The sequence below is a fragment of the Corvus kubaryi genome, unplaced genomic scaffold, assembly GCF_017639235.1.
Source record: "Corvus kubaryi isolate FWS band 111438036 unplaced genomic scaffold, C.kubaryi_AGA036_p1.0 72, whole genome shotgun sequence".
Classification (NCBI taxonomy): domain Eukaryota; kingdom Metazoa; phylum Chordata; class Aves; order Passeriformes; family Corvidae; genus Corvus; species Corvus kubaryi.
In genome coordinates, this window is record NW_024582060.1 from 6,251,953 (window position 1) to 6,272,037 (window position 20,085).

The 20,085-nt window shown below is 40.8% G+C and overlaps 1 protein-coding gene across 2 annotated transcripts in view; it reads left to right on the forward strand.

Annotated features, from left to right (window-relative positions):
• The window catches only part of ST8SIA1 (ST8 alpha-N-acetyl-neuraminide alpha-2,8-sialyltransferase 1), a 129,309-nt gene that overhangs the window by 13,616 nt on the left and 95,608 nt on the right, over nucleotides 1-20,085 (forward strand). For both annotated transcript variants that reach the window (XM_042050362.1, XM_042050363.1), the window contains exon 2: nucleotides 12,817-12,961. In XM_042050362.1, coding sequence (XP_041906296.1) covers nucleotides 12,817-12,961 — 145 coding nt within the window. The remainder of the gene's footprint in view (nucleotides 1-12,816; nucleotides 12,962-20,085) is intronic.

Genomic DNA, 20,085 nt, shown 5'->3' on the forward strand with positions numbered 1-20,085 from the left:
TTTTGTGTAGTACACATCCTGTAGGTGTGAATGTGGAAGTCTTCTCGTGCAGGTCAAGAGACTGACATTTATTTGCCTGATAGGGCACATTTTTTATTTTTACTCAGTAGCAGGAAGGAAAACCACAGACTTAGTTCATTGTGGAGTAAGTCCAGTGCTGTCCCAAGAAACTGGGGACAAAGAGGTCAGAAAGAGAGAATGTCCTTGGCAGCCATCTCTTGGGGCCAGGGACTGTGGGATTCTTGTTTCCAACATGCAGTTTCCACAATGTTCCTAAATTGTTATGCGTTACTTCCAGTCTAAACTGATGAGTTCAAGCTCAATCAATAAACTAGAGAATCTGCCACCTTCCTTCCCTCACTCAGGATCCTGAATGCAGTGTTTCATGGGCCAGTGGTTTTATTGATTATATATCCCCAATCAGTGCTTTCTTGTTAGTGAATAGTAGATCCAGCTGTAACCTTACCTACCAATACCTGTACCAAAAATTATCCCTGACACACTCCAGAAATCTCCCAGGTTGCTTGCATCACTCTGTGTTGCTCTTCCTATGGGTGTCAGGGGGAGAGATATAAATCTACTAGTGGACCCAGAGTTTGCGATGCAGGGATTTCCTTGAGTCTTTTAAAAGAGGCTTTTATTCCCAGCACTATGCCTCACTCTTCTGGAATTGAGAATGTGGACTCCTGGGTAAAAGTGAACTCGGTTGGATACACTAGCCTGAGAGACTGCATGGCTGTGAGTTTTATGTCTTGTTTGAAACTGCTGGTTTATAAATTCCTCCCTCAGATCTTTTCAGAACCTAGCTCAAGTATTTTTAATATTTAGATTTCTTTGGATTATCGGTAGTCTGTGAAAACTGAAGCACAGCATTTAATTAAACTTAGGAATTTGACAGTACTTCAACCCAAAATAGTTTCCTGTGATACATGTGGCTGTATATGTCAAACTCTTCAGGCTTGGCTTTTATTTAGAATTTCATAGTGTTGAAGTATATATATTGCAGGCATTTCAAGGTGGCATGTTTTGCTTTGTTGTAGTATGCCAGGCAGCTCCCTAAACAGCAACAGGTCTCCTGTTTACTACTTTTACTCTAATGGATCCTGTAACTGGGTTCTCTCGGAATAAAAAAATCTATAAAGGATGGGAAACTCAGTCAGAAAGAGAAGGGGAAAGTAAAATTTCAGACTTGATTTCTGCCTGGAACATTTCCTGTAGCTGTTCTGCAGCACTTGGAAGCCCAGGGTTTCCCAGACCCACCCACTCATGCCTGTGCAGGGGAGATGTGATCGTATAGCTGGGGGTGGATCCAACAGATGGCAGAGGCAGGAGAGGTGGATGGAGAAGAAAACATCTTGGCAAAGATGGGTAGGAGTCATAGCATGTAGTAATCTCTGTGGTTTATGTTTGATGGGCTTTTAGGAATTCTAATATCACATGGAGTGTTAGCTTCTTAAATGCCGCTGGATTGGGCAGAGGGGGAAGTTGGATAAATTACATTTTCTGCCAGGATTTCAGGCCTATAAGAGCTTAGTACATAAATCATGTTTATTCCCTAGGAAGCTGTTTCATTGCTCTGGATAATGGGGTTTGTGCGTTCCTGGTTTATTCCCAGCAGCACAGGGCATAGCACAGCAAACTGCTTAGATTAGGATAGACTTGAACGTGCTTCCTTTCTCCTGCTCACCTCTTCTTTTTCACTGCCAGCTCTCTGTTTTCTACTTCTGCTTCTTCTTCTGTGCCTGTGCAGGAAACCTCCTGCCCCAGAACCACTAAACCGTTGTGGTGTGTTGTGAAGCTACCTGTTTGTAGTGAGTGCTGCCAAATATCATTTGCTTAATGATAGAGGCAAAAGAGTGTGCAATGGCTTAAAAGTTGTAAATATGTGATGACCTTGATGGCTGAAGCTGTTTGGATTATACAATGTGTAAGGACTATTCCAGAGCCCTGACAAGCTGTAGTGGTGCCTTTGAACTTCTGGGAGCTTTGGAAGTGTGAGTTTTGGAAACTCTGCTTCCAGCGCCATGTGAATATTTGTAGTGAAAAGCCAAGTTTATGTTCCTTGATTACACTGGAAAGTTCTTTCTAGTGGGTTGGGAGAAGTCCTGCCAGCTCTTTTTAGGGTCTGGAATAGCTCAGCTGATAAGCCTCTGCATGTCCTTTGGAAGCAGCTGTTAAGTAATAGAAATGCAGATTACATGTTTAGATGAAACAAGGAGTGCTTAGATCCCCACTGCTTAAGTCTGACCCAGGAAATTCCCAGTGTTTTATACACCCTGGAATCCAAATGGATAGTTGTGGTGAGCAGTGGATTGGTGCTGTGACTCTGTCCAAAGGGACTTGGCACAGGTGAGGTTGCCAGTGAAGGAGCAGAGTGGCTCAGAAATGAGATGATGTGGGAGGAAAGTCAGAAAATATCTCCTGGACTCCTCCCCACCTCCTGTTAGAGACTCCTGAGGTTTCTTTGCCGTAGCAAGCATTGGACAGAGAGGAGGTTTGAGAATGCTTTAAGTAATCACAAGAGGCATTTTACAGAGAGTTGTTAGTACGTTGGCAGCACTGTTGAGACCAAATGGCAAAAGATTACTTCTCCATCAGCATTTTGTCCTTTCTAATGTAGTGCTAGTGGGAGTAAGGCAAGGTTTGTTACTGAGATATGTTCAGAAAGAAAAAAAAAAAGAAAATCACTTTCCTGCGTGCAAAATGGAGCTTTGACCATCTCAAATCCATTAATACAACACACAGCTGTCACTCAGCCACTGGGAATGAAAGTAGGAGAGTAGCAAAAAGAAATTGTGTAGTCCAGCATTTGCTTTTGTTTTATCATAACAGAGTGCCTGTGATCATCAATAAACTTGATTTTTGGGTTTCACTGGGCCTACAGGAGAGAAAGGTGTGAAGACAAACAGGGTATATGGCTTCTTGTTCCTGGAACAGGTGTCTGGAGGTGACTTGTGAAAGTGTCTCAGCTGATCTTCCCAGTAAGAACAGACTCATTTCAATCCAGAGCTGTTGAGATCTTATTTCAGTAAGTCTGTAAAGAGGCAAAAGAGTTCAACTGTGATGGAGTTCAGTATGAGTGCAAGGTGACTGCCATTTTACTTTTTTCTGTGGCTTCACCAAAAGAGACTTAGAAAGACTTGGAATTGGAGTTTCTCATAAAAAGAGGTTCCAATTTGGATATGTCTGTATTTTAATCTACTTAGGGCCTTTAGCAGAGTGTTTCCGTCAGTAAAGCTGATTTTATAGCACCTAGCACTTGGGCAAGATTTAAAACACATTAGCAAAATCTCAAAAATTAAGCTTTTACCTGTAAACAGGGGAATTGCAAGTTCAAGATGGGTTTCAGATAAATGGCTCTATTTTAATCTGTGGTAATTTTTCCATTCTTGTTCATCTGTTAGAAGCCATCTCTCAGCACACAGAAGGACCACTGAACTCAGTTCAGAAATATCTCTGGATCCTCGGCCAGCTGATGATCAGCTGTTCACAGAAGTGATGTTGGTGGTTGCAGCATCTAGGGCTGTAAGTCAAGTCCAGTGTCAGTCCTTGGTGATGCATTAAATCCTGGCTTTCATCCAAAATCAGACTATTACAGTTTAACGAGTGTATAATTCTGGGTGTACAGAAGCAACAAAGAGCACACTGTTTTGTCAATGTCCATTTCAAGGAAGCTAAAGAAAGGCGTTATTCAGCATTTATTGGATTATTTTCCCCTTTTCAGTCAGTTGGAAATGTGATATAACTGGAATCTCAATCATAATCCACTCACTTTAAGGAATTTTTCTCACTGGCAAATTTCATCCAAATTACGCAGAATAATAGAAGTCTGAAAAGTAGTGAGTTCCTACCAGTTTAATGAAAAACTGGATGAAAGAGAGAGGTCAAGCCCAAGACTTCCTATTTTGTTTGGCCTCCTGTTTGGCTGATCAGCTCATCCTGCTGGCTGGCAGGCATCAGATGGATACTTCCCAACCAGGCAAAACTCATTTCACCTCCTAAACAATTGATAGTTATGAGATGTGGGAAGCAGTTTCTGAGAAATGAGAGGAACAAGTTTCTCTTCAAAACCGGGCTTCCTTCAGTCTATTCCTTCAGATTTATTTATCGGTCTGTGATGGGTTAAAACTTTCCTCCAGATGTGCACCTTCATATGACTTTGAAAATATATTGGGTTTTCATGCCTTTTCCTGTGATACTTTTACATATTCTTGCCTCTGTCGTATGTATAGTCAATGGCAGCCTGGTCACCTACAGTTTTTGCATCAAAAACCACTTGGAGTGACCAGTGCAAGAGTATTCCTTTCCTCTTCATTTCTGTTGTCTCTGCTTTTAGAAAATCTGTGTAATGAAGGAATTTTTTTTTTCTTTCTGTCTAGTTCACCTTCTATCAAGGGGCATGACTGAATTGATCAAATTAGTGAAAAGCACTCTATGGACTTTTTTGGATTGGAGCATAGGGGCACTTTTGCAAGGAGCATTACTTAGAGGGCTTTTATCTGGGTTGCAGAAGCAGGTGAAGAAGTCACTGTGGTGTGATAATTGACTGCTTAGACCCAAGTGGGACCTATCAACACTCTAGATAGTGCAAGCTCAAATGTAAGATTAGAGCTGCTCAACTGATTTTTAGTGAATCTCTTTCTCCTGAGAGAAAACAGCCACTCTGTGCCCTTGTTGAAACCAAATATTTCTCTGTGCTTGTGGTGGCACAAAGCAAGCAGCAATTTCATTGGCAGGAAGGAGGGAAGTGGTGGGAACAACTAATTTGTCCCTCCTGCAGCAGCACTTCATGAAGTGTAACTTTGTGTCTCAGTTGATGGTTCTGCTATTTTGCAAGACAGCCATTCATAAATTTCACTTCATATCTGTGAAAACTGCTCTCCCCCTGCCAGGTTTATAAGATTAAAAAAAAAAAGGATAGCACTTGAAGCAATTAATCTTGTCCCCTGACCCGCTCCCCTTTGCCTCTGTATTCTGTGACAAAACCACCGGTCAGTGCAGCTGTGCCAGTTCATCTTTCTGACACTGTGAAGGATGTGTGAGCAGAGATGGTAAACCATCGGATGGGGCTGCTGGCAAACAGTATCCTTCCATGGGATGCTGTAGACAGGCAGAAGAGCTACAGTCCCTCTCTCACAGCTCACCTTTGCTGCAAAAACCTCCATTGACTTCCTAGGATCTGGAGCAGCAGGCCTGGCTTCATGGACTGGAATAAAGCTATCAAATGTAGATCTCTTTATCTAAGGCAGTTGTTCCTTTATGGCCATTAGAGAGGAAGTAAGTGTTTAGTCTGATGACTAAACACCCTAAAAGGTGTGGTCTCTATGAGGAAGGCTTGGAGTGATCTCAATTTGCATTTCAAATACTGTAAATGAGATGAACCCTGTGTCTTCTCTGACACAGTTGTATTTAGGGGCTGGTGGTGGTGGCATTAACAAAACAAAGGACCAGTTCCAGTGGATTTCAACATTGTGTGAGGTTTCTGGCTGCCACCCAGAAACCATAATTCGAGCTCCTGCTCAGATTCCTCACTTCTCCAGGAAATATGGCTGTTCATTGCAGTTCCCAGGTGAGATGTCAAATCACTGCTGCTGTCTCTCCTTGATGTGGTTGGGAACAATACAGACAGCTCAGAGACATCCTGCATTCCAGTAGATTTTACTGCATAACTAATTTGGATATCTTTGCTATTGCTAGTCACAATTTGTGGTGGTTTCCTTATGATACAGCTCTTTTATATATCTGATATGAGAGTCTTAGAAAAACTTCATCTGACCAAGTCGTAGAATTCATACTCTATAATTCATACCTTAACATTTGTGTTTCAAAGCTTGCAAACAGGCTTTGTGCATAGGAATTTGAAGCAAGTTTGCATAAATCAAAATGTCTTTTCTCTGAAAGGAAGTGATTCAATAGCTTTTCAGATCAAAGCTCCTCCATATTTAAGTAAAAGAACTGGCAGGAGGAAATGTAAACTAAAAGCTTGTCAGGTGATCTGCTAGACTTTTATTCACTCAGTTACAGAATTATAGAATAGCCTGGGTTGGAACAAACCTTAAAGATCATCTCATTATACTCCCCTGGCATAAGCAGGGACACCTTCCACTACATCAGGTTGCTCAGAGCCCTATCCAACCTGGCCTTGACCACTTCCAGGGATGGGGCAGGCACAGCTTCTCTGGGCAACCTGTGCCAGGGCCTCACCACCCTCACATGGAGGAATTTCTTCCTAATACCTAATCTAAACCTACTCTCCATCAGTTTGAAGCCATTCCTCCTCGTCCTGTCACTCCAGGCCCTTGGAAATAGTCTCTCTTCATCATTCCTGTAGGCTCCCTTCAGGCACCAGAAGGCCCCAATTAGATCACCCCAAAGCCTTCTCTTCTCCAGGCTGAAAAATCCCAATTCTCTCAGCTTTATATCTTGGTTTCTTCTAGTTCACAAACATTGTTCCATCAAAAAGGTAGTCCTGGCAAATTTTGGCCTCATCTGTATTTCTCCAATCTAAATAGGTATTTCTCCAATCTGTAGGTACAATCAAAATCAAACCCCATTTTCTATGACACTTTGAATGTGTCTGGAAGAAAAATGTATCACGTGTATATTAAAAAAAAAAAAGAGTTAAACAAAATCAGTCAGAGATTAGGATGAAGTGCTGCAATGATTCACAGCTCAGATTTTATCTTCTAGAAGGCAGCAGGGTTTGTTCATTCAAGGCCAAGGCAGCAAGGATAGGGTAACCATATCATCCCACAGGATGCAAAAACAGTTTTAACTTTCTTTTGTAGTCTGGGAAACAGAACTGTGAATTCTACTGTGTGGGTGGCACCAGATCAGTGATTTTAAAATAGGTAATGAAAACCCAAATATTATCTGGATAAATAAGAGTAAGGAGTGAAAACTATATTCTCCGTTTAAATAAAATACTTTGTTTCCCTTTTAGGCACCTCAAAAAAGCCTGGAAAAAAGTTCTAAAAGATACTGATGATGCAGAAAAGGTGCAAGTGCTTGATTTCATAGCTTCCTCTGCAACTATTAATTTGGCAATTTGTAGCAAATTATTGTTAATTTATAGTTTAATTTCTTACTTTAAAAAGTCACAGCAGCTCTATTACTAAGCTAATGAAGATGGTATGCATGAATTGTCCTTATTCTGTGGTCTCTGCAGTGCAATCTCTTTCCTTTCATGCAGGTTGCAGTGCCAGGCATGATTTACTATCTGCAACCTTTTTATTGTCCTGGTAACTTCTTGAGGAAGTTGGGGGAATATTACATGATCCTTCTAAAGTCTAGACACCAGAAATTGCTGCAGGGGGCATTGAAATAGGCTGAAAGTTTCATATCAAGAAACAATATAATAATAAATGTGAGGAGGAGAACAGTCATGACTTTATTAGTCTTCGTTAAATCTTACCATATTGTAGAGACCTTGCCTGGGGAGTAAATCAGATTATCTCTGTTCTGCACTGTGATATCCACTCTTTTCATATTTCTTTTTCATTGCATTTAGACCTATTCTTCAAGCTTAGGTAGCTGAGTATTTTCAGAAGTGAACCTGTGCACAGCAATGTATTCTTGATTTAGTTGTTGTATTTGGCAAAGGTCTTAATTTTAGCTAGAGCTTCAACCATGACTGCTGTCCCAAAAACCCAATTTGGTATGCTTTTGTGGATATCAAGAGCATTTGCATTGGCCATTTTCTTATTCATTTGGTACTTGTCCAGGTGATCTTTCTTAGGAAGACATTTTTAAGATCATATTTGCAAACAGTTGTGCTGCGGATAATTTTCAATTTCATCTTGAGTGGGGTGGTATGCCTGGAGTAATAAGGTGCTTTAAACACCACGAAAACCTCAAAGTCTCAGTACATTTTTCAAGCTAATCCCCAGTTACAAGTATTAGATTGAGCTTTTTAGGAAAGAGAAATTCAATGTGTGTGACCAAACCCAACAATGTTTTCACAAAATATTCAGAAGCCAAATGCCAACTGTAGCTTGAAGCTCACTGATTGTAGTAGAACCAGTAATTTTACTATTATTGAATGGCTTTGTAGCATTCTGTAGGGCCATAAAATTCCCAGACTGCTAGCTTGGAGAAAAAGATGGCCATGAGTAGAGCCATTATGTGGCAGTTTGAGAGAGCTCTATTACAGCTGCAGGCATTGGCTGCTGCCTACTCTGAGAGATGGGCCTAGATTTTTTTGTCTGTTCTTGGATGGCATGGGATGCGTGAGTAATGAGAGGTCAGTTTGTCCCTGTAGTTGGCAGGGGGTGGCTACCCTAGAAATAATATTTGCAGGCTTTATTTAGAATGAAATATTTAGGGGTGGGTCTTGAAAAAGATAGAATAGCCACAGGAATTATGGAAAGAGTAAAAAGTTTTGTTCATAGCAAGAAATTCAGGAAATTTCAGCCTTTTTGCTCATCAGAGGGGAGGCTGAAATTTCAGCAGCCTCCTTTAAGGATCTCTTAAAGGAGGAAGGAAAAATAATTTAAAAATCAGCCAAAACCTGAAGTGCCAAAAGATCAGACTCTGAAGAGGGTGCAAATTTATTAAAGACAGTATTTTATTAAGCAGTGATTTTGGTTTTTCCCCTGCCACCAAAACTTCTTTCAAAAACTTGGGGATGTGTTATTCTTATGGAAACATTACACCAAAGACCTAATGAGGAGAATTTCAGGATTAAATTTTGAGACTGTTAGAGGTGGTCAAGCCAGATGTGTTTCAGAGCCACTATTGATACTAATCCCTGAAGTATTTCCAATAGGGGTTGCACATGCTGGGAAATAGGTATTGATTTAGTTGAGGACTCCATCTTGGTAGGTCCTCCTGCCTCTACTGGGGGGTATGTAGATGGAAGCAATTAATAAATTGCAGTGAAATGGAGCTGTGCAAATCTTCCCTAGTGAACCCAAGTGACCACCTGTGCTCTGGATTCCAGCAGCTCCACAAAACCCTGGTTGTGAGTGACGACCTGATGGTTTTGTCTTGATAGCAACTGAAACTCCAAAGCCAGGTACTATTTTTTTTCTGGGCCTTCAGATTCATTTGATCCCAAAGCAAAACAAGGGAAGTTGAGGTGAATGGGAACTGCCTTGTAAAGGGAAAGTTTATGTCCAGCTGTGCTGTCAGATCCTGGCTCCATTTTGCAGTCACCTGATCAAGATTAGCATGATGCCACCTAAATCCAGGTAGCTGAGCAGAATCTGACTAAAGCAATTCATTTCACAAATTATTTTTACCTCAAACTTGAATGTGAGCCTCAGTCAGTATTTTAATGCTCCATTAAAGCCATACGGTAATGAAATAATAAGTCTCATGTTACCATTTTTGAGCAATGGTTGAATCAATGCCCTTGTTCAGTGAGAGGTCTGCTGGCATTTGCTGGGACCTGCAGGAGCAGCATCAGGCTGTAGTCTCTCCTGTCCTCTCCCCATCCATGTGCTCTGGATCATCCTTGTTTTTTGAACATTTCCAGGAATGGTGACTCCACCACTTCCCTGGAGAAGCTTTGTGAAGGTTCCTTCCTCTTGCTGCTGCTGCCTGACAAGTGGCTCCCCATCAGTCTGATCTTTTTCACATTAATGTAGTACATCTCGTTTGCATGGATTTAAAAGGAAAAAGCTGAGATGAAGAATTTTGCTCCCCCTGCCTTGCACAGTGCTGGTAGTGCTTACATGCTCCATGTAGGACAGCATCCCAAAGCAGCTGGAGAAATGGTGCTGTGCTGGGGAGGCAGGAACCCCCAACTGCAGAGAAGAGACAGCTAAAGAGCTATGACCTCCTGGCTGACAACCCATACCATGGAATTGTCCATTTTTTCTTTTAGATATTATATTTGCTGCATTTGGGATGTTCAAAATAGCTCCTGAGTCGTCATTGACTGGGACTTGAGTCAAACCAGGATGTGATTAAGCATTAACTGTCTGCAAACTGAAATCAGACTGCAAAGCTTGTTAACTTAAGATGAAGAATAAGTAGTTTGGAAGTTTTATGAAGGCTTTGAGGATGGATTCAGGTTAAGACATCAGTGCTGAGGCTGCCTTTTGCTTAGTGACCTGCCTGGTGCCCAATTCCAACTGAAATCTGAGGGGCTTGAAGTGAGATTCTCCAAGGAACATTTCTCCTGCGTCTTTCACAAGTAGGGGTTTGTCCCCTAAGTGCTCTTGAATCTGAGGGCCCCCAGTGCCTTTTCAATCCCAATATTAGGTCCTCTTGCATACAGGTCTTCTTGGAATTGGAGAGAACTTTGAATCAAAAGCATATTGTTTATGTCCTATGAGTGAAGGAACGCTTGCAGTGAACTGAGTTTCCTGGCCAAAAGCTGCTGCAGTTCTGCAAATTCTATCATAACATTTCTACTGTGCATTTTAATCAAGCTCAGCAAACAATTCAGTCTCCCTGATCCTGCAAAGTATCCTGCTATAGGTTTGTCTTTGAATCCATTCTGCTTTTAAATAAACATTTTCCTATGGAGCTTTTCTTGCTTTGTAACTTTGGGATTTGGATCAGAAAGAGAGACGTCTAATTATTCTTTTCTGACAGAAAGCACACACGAGTACACAAGATTTTTGTGTTCATACACACAGCTTCATATTTGAACTAGTGGCTTGCCTATTTGTGGCCCTTCCAGGAGACCCCTACTGCTTTTCGTAATAGGTTTATTAATGAAGGGTTCAGCAGGAACTGGAAGAATGCGGTTTTGGGGATGGGAAAGAATAGAGATATATAGCTCATCTAATAAATAGGGAGGGAGTTGTACAAAGGTATGTTCCTTAGCTCTTTAGTCTACCCTGGCTAAGAAAAGATTCATTAATATAAAACACTCCCTAGATAATTGTCCACTACATTATTTGGGGGTTTTTTTGTGCTTCTTGCTCAGACCAAACTTCCAGAGGAGGTGTGAGTTGCAGAATTTCACTGGAAATTTTGAATTTTGTTATACAGTTTTGTAACAAATGGCTCCAGCTGATCTTTGATTAACTTATGTTTTTTGAAAGAGTTGCTGTGCGGATAGAAAAATATGCAGAATTATTTTCTTTCCACTTGAGAAAGAGAAATAATTTTACAAAACCTGCAAACTGGTTTGTTGACAGCCAGAAAAATCTCCACTTTCAAATCTTGTATTTGGAACAGTATTCCATGCCTGTCTTACACTGTTTCACAAAGGTGAGAGATTTCAAATTTCCTGTAATTTGTTTTTCACAGTTCTGTGATGAAGGCTTTATTTGGGCATCAGCAGAAGGCTGATGTGAAGCCTTTCCTTGATGGTTGTAAATAAAGCCATTGGTGTTCTTGAAATGGGAATTGCTGATCTGGCTGGCACATTGCTGTCTCCTGCTCAGAGGGAGATAAACCAGCTCTGCAATGGCCAGTTACATAATTACATACCTACCAAGGTGGGAAGGGGCCTCAGATGATCACATATTCCAACCTTTTGCGGGAATGGAACCTAGATGAGAATATGCAGCACCTTGTCCTGTTGTGTCTTGAAAATCTCCAGCCTTGTGGACTCTACCACATTCTTAGGAAGCTGTTGCTGGGAACTTATTGTTACTTCAGTTGAAGTGTGTCTGAAAAATAATACACATTTGCAGAGAATTATGAAGTTACAGCAAAATCAATTTTTGATAGGGAAAAAAAAAGTTTTTTTTCAAATACCTATTTTTAGAGACGAAAAGTAGCAGCAAAACTTCAAAAAATGCTGAAATTTTTGATAGGGAAAAAAAAGTTTTTTTTCAAATACCTATTTTTAGAGACGAAAAGTAGCAGCAAAACTTCAAAAAATGCTGAAATTTAAATTTCTCTGAATGACTTTATGGTTCTGAATCAAATCTCTTTTGTAGAGGAGAACAGCTATACCAAGCATTTTAGTGGTCACTAATAATTGATGTTTTTCTGCTGACAGCTCCTGTGCAGCTACTGGAAATGGTTCCAGTCTTTTTGGGATTACCTTTAAAATATATGAGGAATGTATATAATAACATAATATTACACTGTAAGGGCAGAATTCTGCAATGTGTGTTTTACATACATGAATGTCACCCTTCCTAGTGCTATGCAGGCTTTGGAAAGATAGGATATTCTGGACCTTTAGAGCTTTTCATCATTCTGTATTTTAGGATATTAATTGCTGAGTTTGCTGTGGTACAGAATTTTCGGGATAACCTTCAATCACCTCATAAGCCCTCCAATTTCTACTAAGGCTGAGTAGTATTTTTGGGAAATGAAGGAGTAAGAAGATACGGAGTTTCAGCAGGGACACTAACAAGTATATTCACTCTCTCTATATATATCCATCATACTGGTATGACTCAAACTGGCCTTCAGTTAGGAAGCAGGCACTAATACTGCTGGGAATGTAGCACACGGACATTCACTAACTGAAGAGAGGTGCCAAAATTTCCATACGTAAATTATGTAACTGTGGGGTTTTAGGAGGCCTGCTCTTCATAAATAAGGTTTGATACTGAATGTTTATGTACCTTGGATCTAATTTTCAAACGAGCTTCTCTGATTTCTGTATGTGTTGGAGACCAGATTTTGCCCATTAAAATGGGCTGTATAGGGTGAAGTTTCTTTTGCTGAATCTTGGTTTTGTTTCTGTGTCAGTCTGAATGAAAATTTAGATTTTTTTTTTTCTCTCTATTCTAAGATTTTCTGAAATGAAAGCTGTCCCATGGTTCATCTGCTGGCTGGGAAGGGTGGCTTTGGAGCACCTGAGAGTGGCAGGAACACGGATATGAGGGGTGATGATCAACAAAGGTGTGACAAGGTTCCAATTAATACTGCTTTCTCTTTTGCTCCCTTCTCTAGGAAGCTGCTGGAAGAATGCTGTGACCCTGGGCAGCTCTTTGCTATGACGAAGATTAATTCTCCCATGGGAAAGAACCTCTGGTTTGATGGGGAATTTTTATATTCTGTCACAATTGACAATGCAACTTACTCTCTCTTCCCACAGGTGAGTAACCATGTTTTCTTTTCATTTTAAGTATTAAAATCTAAATGGTAACATGATACAAATGAGTATAAATAGGCTGAAGGGTCATCAAGAAATTGTATCTTCATTTTTCAATACCAAACAAGCATCTGCTTTTTTACTTCCATGTTCTGAAAATTTTGTTTGTATAGATGTTAATACTTCCCTGGCTGTTTTGGGGATGTACACAAGGGATGAAATTGGGTCACGTCTTGATTTTTAAAATGCTTGGTTCTGGCTATTTTAAGAGGGTGATTTCCGCATTTCAATTGGGGATCACAGTCACTGTAAGCCTGATCCGTCACCCACAACTGTTTCAGTTCGGATCTGTGGGACAGTGCTTTGTGTGAAGGTGTCCCAAGTTACTTCCAGGTTAATAAAGTTCTTTGATGGCAAACGATGAGACCCAATAAGAGAAGCCAACAGCTTGACTTTGTTGATTCTTCCTGTGTTTTTGAATGTTGGAAGTGGTTGGTTATTAATGTCCATCAAAGGTGCTTTGGCTTAAGTGCAGGGTTTTTGCGTGCTGGCAATATGTAATACTAGTCTAGGCTGCTTCTTGTATTTTTAATTAATACAGGAACTGATACTAAATAGCGACTTTGTTATATTGAATTTTGTATGTTGAATACAAATATTTTAAGTGGCTACACACTTAAAGAAAGCCAAACATCTGGCTGTATTAATTGATTTACCTGCTACTTTGATCTGTCAAATTCAAGGTATAAGGATTTATTCAGCCTCCCAGTCAGTCTTGAGTCATTCACACAGGGCTTCTTATTTGTTGCTGTTTCAGTTAAATGAGTAGCAGAGTTCTTACTTGTTAACTTCACCCTGCAAATAAAACATCAAAGAAGTTTTAGGGGTTTTTTTAAAAGTAGTTTTTAGATCTCAAAAACAGAGTTATTACTTTGAGAGAGTTTCTTTTAACGGAGAAGAAGTGAGGGGAAGCTGCAGTGTGGGGCAGAGGAGATGGAAGCAGCACCTGTCTCTGTTGACATGATCCAGAGAAGCTCTGTTACAGCTGCGTCTTGTTCAGGATGCCAGGTCCTCTGTCTTGTCACTTGTCCCTGTTGCCATGAACTGGATAATGGACCTCTGCCTCCCTCAGGCTGCTCCTAGCTGCTGTGTCCAAGCAAGCTCAGCAAAAAAATAGATGCTGAAACCTGCCTGGCAAGTGGGTTTTTCCTGCAGTACGGCTGGAAAGGGGCTTCCCGACTGGAGTGAATTTCTGGAGACGGATAGACAGTTTATGATGTGTTGCAGAGCAGTGGCTGTAAGTCTTGTTTATGATGATTAGTGTGATTTGTTGCTACAATATTGTAGTGTTTATTGGAGAAAACTGGAATCCTTGGCAGAGCTGTGAACTTTGTACCACAAAGATACTGGCAACAGGTGCTCAAAGTGTGTGTGTCCTCTCCAAGGTTTCAGGAAAGCCCCACTTGGGCTGGCAGAGGGACGTCACTGTTTTGTGATGGATTTGGGATTTCAGATGTGGGGTTTTTTGGATTAAATCTAGCACTCTGCTTGGCCATGGTGGTGTCCTACCTCCTCTCACAGCAAAGAGCAGCATGCTGGATGGGCTCCTTCAGAGATGTTAGAGAGAAGTCATAGTCTTTGCAACTCCACTGGATCCCAGGATCCTAACACCTGTCCTTAAAGTTTATCAGTTGGCCAGATCAAGAGTAAAGACCTGGGAAGTCCTGAAGAGAGAAATTTCCGGGGGACAACATGAGCTAAGGAGCTGCGCCTTCAGCGTCCCTTAGGCTTGCCAAGCAGGCTGCAAAGGGGGTGGGCAGATGCTACTGTGGGGTTGGTGATGGAAAAGAGGAATTTTCATCATGTTCCAGCCCTAGGATGTTCCAACCCAGGAATGCTATCCCTTTAACGAATTGATGGGCAGTTTGTTTCCGACAATGCTATTCACTACTGCTCCTTCTTTCCTTGCAAGTACCACTGCCTCTAATCTGATGTGGTACTCCTATGCATTTTGCCCAGAGGAATTTTGTAGGCCTTTATCAGAAAAAATCCTGGTAGGCTTAAAAAATAAGGAGGATTTATCTGCAGTAAATTTTTAAATGTATTTTTTTACTTCTGTCTTTGTTTCAAGAAATGTACTTGCCTAAATTTTTCAGGCTCTTGCTTTGAAGAATGGTGTCTATTATTAGCTTGCTTGCAAGCGATTTTTCTGAAGATGAATATTCCTTTCAAAAGTATACAGAAGCTTAAAACAACTCACAAAATATGGTTAATACTCTGAAATGCCTAGGGGATGTAACAGGAGTGTTGCAGTGGTTGAGGCCACCATAGGATTGGCCAGGGAGCCTCAGGACTCCAAAACAGTGGAGGTCTGCTGGTGGGCAAGCTCAGAGGTCTAAGACCACCCCCTTTCACCCTTTTTAAGTCCATGTTCTAGATAGTTCTCCTTTCCTTGATACCCCACTGGCTCCTGGTTCCCTTGTTCCACCTCTCACCTTCCCCAGTGGTCACTGTCCTGTCACCCCATGTCCTCTCCACCCACCCCTTGGCCCCTAGAACATTGGTCTCTGATGTTATGTCCACCCCCGGTGCCAATCTGGATAAAACCCGGACCCCTCAGTGTTCTCTGTTCTTTGTCCCTGGATTCCTTCGAGCAGGGACCCCAATAAACCCCTCAGAACTCCATACAAAGGACCCCTCCCGCCTCTTTGTCCCTGGCGACACTGCAGGAGCTATCCGACTGTGTGTGTGTGTGAGTGGCAGCGAGTATCCACCTACTACGGTGTGTCAGAGTGTGTCCGAGTGCGTTTGCATGGCACCCCCCGGAGCTGCTCTGGTAAGGACGCGATCGGGATGGACACAATGTTCTTTCCACCCCCCCCCACTTGCATCGCGTCACAGGAATGTAAAAGACCACAGTTATGTTGATATAATCAAAAAAATATTTCCTCTGGAATAAATAAAAATGTCTCCATCCACATCAGTCTGCTGGGCTTGAGCAATTTGGTGATTGCAGAAGACTTCTCAGTCCTGAACCAGTGACTAACTTATAGGATAATGTAAGTCAAAACTAAATAGGGAATTTGCTGTATTTCATGTAATACAGAAATAAATATGTCCAAAATTAATATGTAAAATGTCATTTATTTCTGAATGAAATATTTTCTTCTGAGCAATCTGTAGATAAAATTCTTACAGCTGAGTCAGCATTTTCTGACAGCGTGCTTTTCCACTAAAAATGCTATTTCATGAAAATATAAATTTATTATCAGTTAATTCGTTTTTCAGTTTTGCTTTGAGCTGAAAAGCTTAAAAGGTTTTGGTGGTGTTACGACATTTCATTTTACTGTCTTTTTGAATGTAATACTTCAGCTGTTGGTTTTTTTTATCAGCTCTGTTGCTTCCTCTTTTTTCCTCAGACTTTGAGTGATTACATTACTCCTTTTATTTTTTCAAGTTTTTGACCCACCAAGGGAGAAATGTGCAAAAGAGAAAAGCTTTTATGTGGAAATAGTCATTCAATGCTCCATTTCAGTTTATGAGAACAAAATTTGATGTTGCAGAGTTTTGCATGAACCAGTAATTCCAGCTGCTGGAAGTGGCTCCTCTTAGTCTACCCCTCTGTGTCATTTTACCCCTTGATTTCAGGAATTAAAATTTTTGGAAGCAGAAATGAGATATTGCACTGACTGCACCATCTTTCCCCTCCCGTGGAGAAACTGGTCAATACTCAGCAATCAGGAGAAGCCAGACTGGGCACTAATGGTCATGGGTAGCTTGTAAATGTACCTTGTCACCATTGTGGACCTTTATTAAACAGAACACAGAGCTGTGTGTTGGTGAGTGTCCAGGACTGCTGTCCCTGATGATTCCTTAGCTGCTCAAATCCCTTGTAAAGTTTCACTTGCAGAAGCTGTCAGTTACAAGAGTGGCTGCTTGCACTGAGCTTCTCATGAATAGTCATCACGAATGGTGTTGGAGAAATCCAAAGGAAAGAACTGCCAGCCACAAAAAAAACCTGGGAAATGTGACATCTCTTTCTGCATACTTTGTGATCAGGAGAAAGATGATATTTTCCAAAATACGTACATAATATAAATATTTGTTTAAAGTTTAAATTCCTGCCATTATTATAAAGGCAGAGAAAATGTTGCTCTAATTGTAAATGTAAAATGGAGACATTCTCTGACACTTTCTGGATTTTCTGAATGGTGTATTGGGTAACAGTGAATTATTTTATGATTATGCTGTGTGATTTGTGCTTTTCATTCAGGGTCCCTATTAAATTTTGGGAGCTTATTTGGTTTTTCTTGGTTGCTCACAACATTTTTCATTTAGCCAGAGATTTTGTGTCCATCTGCTGGTGCTGTTTCAAAGCAAATTCCCTGCTCTTACAGTTATAGCCTGCAGCAAGTAGAATAATTTGTAATTATTTCAGGAAAAAAAAATTCAGATTGGGAAAGGGAGTTTGGTATAGAGTCTGCAGGCTTTTCCCCTTATTGCATGCTGAGAATAAAAGGAGAAACACCCTGAGGAAGAAAATGGCACTTTGGTTCCAGCAAAAGGTGAGGTGTAAGAGCAGAAGATTCTAGGAAGGATTAGATGGGAGCCAGCTGCTGTGCAGATCCAGGGTGGAATGTGAAGCTAGAGCTGTGTAAAGAAAGTGAACCCCTTTAAGGGGAAAATGGTACCTTGCTTAGGGCAAACACTCTGTTTTGTTGGACTGATTTTAGACCCTGTTGGTTTTGGAAGTGCTCCGTTAATTTTTTTGCTAGCAGTGTACTCTCTTCTCAGTAATTCTCTGTAATTAATAACTGCTTGGAGAAATACAGTGAAATATTGGCTGTAATATGTGATATTTTTTCTTGATGTCTTGGATATAGATGTAAATTTTAGGTCTACAGGCATTCTATTAAGCAGCTTTTATTTCTATTTCCATTAAGTCTGCTGTCTGAATAGTACCTCCCTGTCTGCCTTTGAGTTATATTTAGTTAGGATTTGGGGGAATTCCTTAGTGCTTTCCCTTTTGGTCTTCCTTCATTTTTTTCCTGCTCCCCATGCCTACTTTAATATGCAAACTCTGTTCTTTATTGGGCTACATATATTGACTCAAAATGAAAATGTGATAAACATTCGTTATTGGAAATGTGGAAAACACTGTACACTAAAAGGTGAAGAGGTATTTAAATATTGTGAAATAAAACCTGTGTTTTGGGAAAGAAACTAATAATTCTTTTATTATTTGAGAAATTGTGTTATACAGTGCTTTTCATAAACTAGGAGATTAAATACTATCTGTAGAAACCTGACAAATTGTGCTCTTTTGGAGCATGAGTCTTCCCTTCAGTCCTGGATAATCCCTAGCCATTGGCAGCAGAGTGATCAAAACTAAAATGTGGCTTAATATTTAGTTAAGAGAAACCCCTACCTTCACTATGATTCCATCCTGACCGGTTAAGAACTGTGTAATTGGACCAGTTTGTGTGGCCTGTTAGGAAAGCTATAATAGACCATCCTTTATTCTGGCTGGTCAGTTAAGCAAAAGCCACAGTCTTTCTGAAACTGCTCTGTAGAGGAAAGATGCAAACATACATGATGGTGAAAATCAAATTTATGCTGAAAAACTTGAGCTGGAATGTGTTTAGTTTGAAGTAATTAACTAAAGGATGGGCAACATGCCTTTGTTGAAGTGAGTCAAGACAGAGCAAGGAGTTGCTTTCTGTCCCAGTTGCTTTCTGTCCCCTGTTGATGTGGGCTTTGGTCACCCTGGACTTGCTGAATGTCTCCAGCCAAGCAGCTCAGCCAGGCTGTCTTGGGTGAGCCTGATTTTTGTGTATTTTATCTGCAATAATGCACATGCCAAATGGGCTTTGTCTCAGTCGGTGCAAATGCTGCTGACCTTTCCAAATGTAACAGAGAGAAAGGGAAGGACTGGATCTGGCTGCAAAGTGTCAGTTTGGCCCACAGGCAGAGAGAGGATCAGCTGCCCTGACTCAACTTTTGTGTTTCAAATCCAAAGTGACTGAGCATCCATTACTCTCTTTCTTTGGTACTACAAGAGCTCATGTTTCTACTCATTGGCTGCACAACTGAAATGCTCTCCCTGAAGTATCATTTTTACAGTACCTACAGGTCACAACTACAAATGTTATGCTGTGGGATTGCAAAGTACAAAGCAAAAAGGCTGATCTCAAAGAGGAATTGGGGAAGCACAAGCAAAGAGGGACAGAGAGGCCCTGGAAATTTTATGGGCTTTTTAGTCAATGTTCATCTGATTTATGGCAACATAAACTTACTGCTTTAGAAGCAGGAACAGTTGCAAGCAAAAGAATAATTAAAGGAAGTGGGCACAGATGAGAAGATACAGGGGCGCCAGACTTGTGATGGCTGTAAGTGACTTCAGGGCGTATGAGCTGCCTGGCTGGGGGTGTAAAAATAGAAAGAGCGGTAGGTTCTAGTCTGCCCAAAGGCAATACAGTTAGGTTTGCTTTGTTTTTTTAATTGTAGTTTTATATAACCGATAAGATACTCAAAGGAGATTGTTTCTCCATGCAGAGGTTTTTCTGGCAGTGAACTCATTTATATACCAAGACTTCCATCTACAGGTGCAGTGAAACCTTTGCTTCTTGAGAAAGCTTTATCCTTTATATGCTGTCCACCTGCTGGCCTTTCATTTTATTTATGAATTTTGTTATTAAAATTCATCTTGTTAAGTTTAAAGATGTTTTGCTATATATGTGACTATATATTTGAATTATTCAGTGATCAGAGCACATTACATTAATTTTCTCTCTGCAATAGTTGGCTTTTTTGATGAGATACATCTTAAAATAGGCATGATACCAGTACTGGCTTATTTGAGCCTTAGGTTTGGGTCCATTTTGTGCCCAGCTCTTACCACCTGGCAGGAGAATGAGTAGGAATTTATGGACTACTACATACTTCTATTTTTTGTATTGTTATTTGGTTTCTTGATATGGCTCATGTAAATTTTACTGGAATGTGGCAGGACACCAGATTATGTTCAGAAGGTATTTTATGTGTAGCAGAGATGCAGGCCCGCCCCCCCACAGGAAAGGAGGACATAGGGACTCTGAACAAGACACGCCGGGCCACAGGAAGGGGGG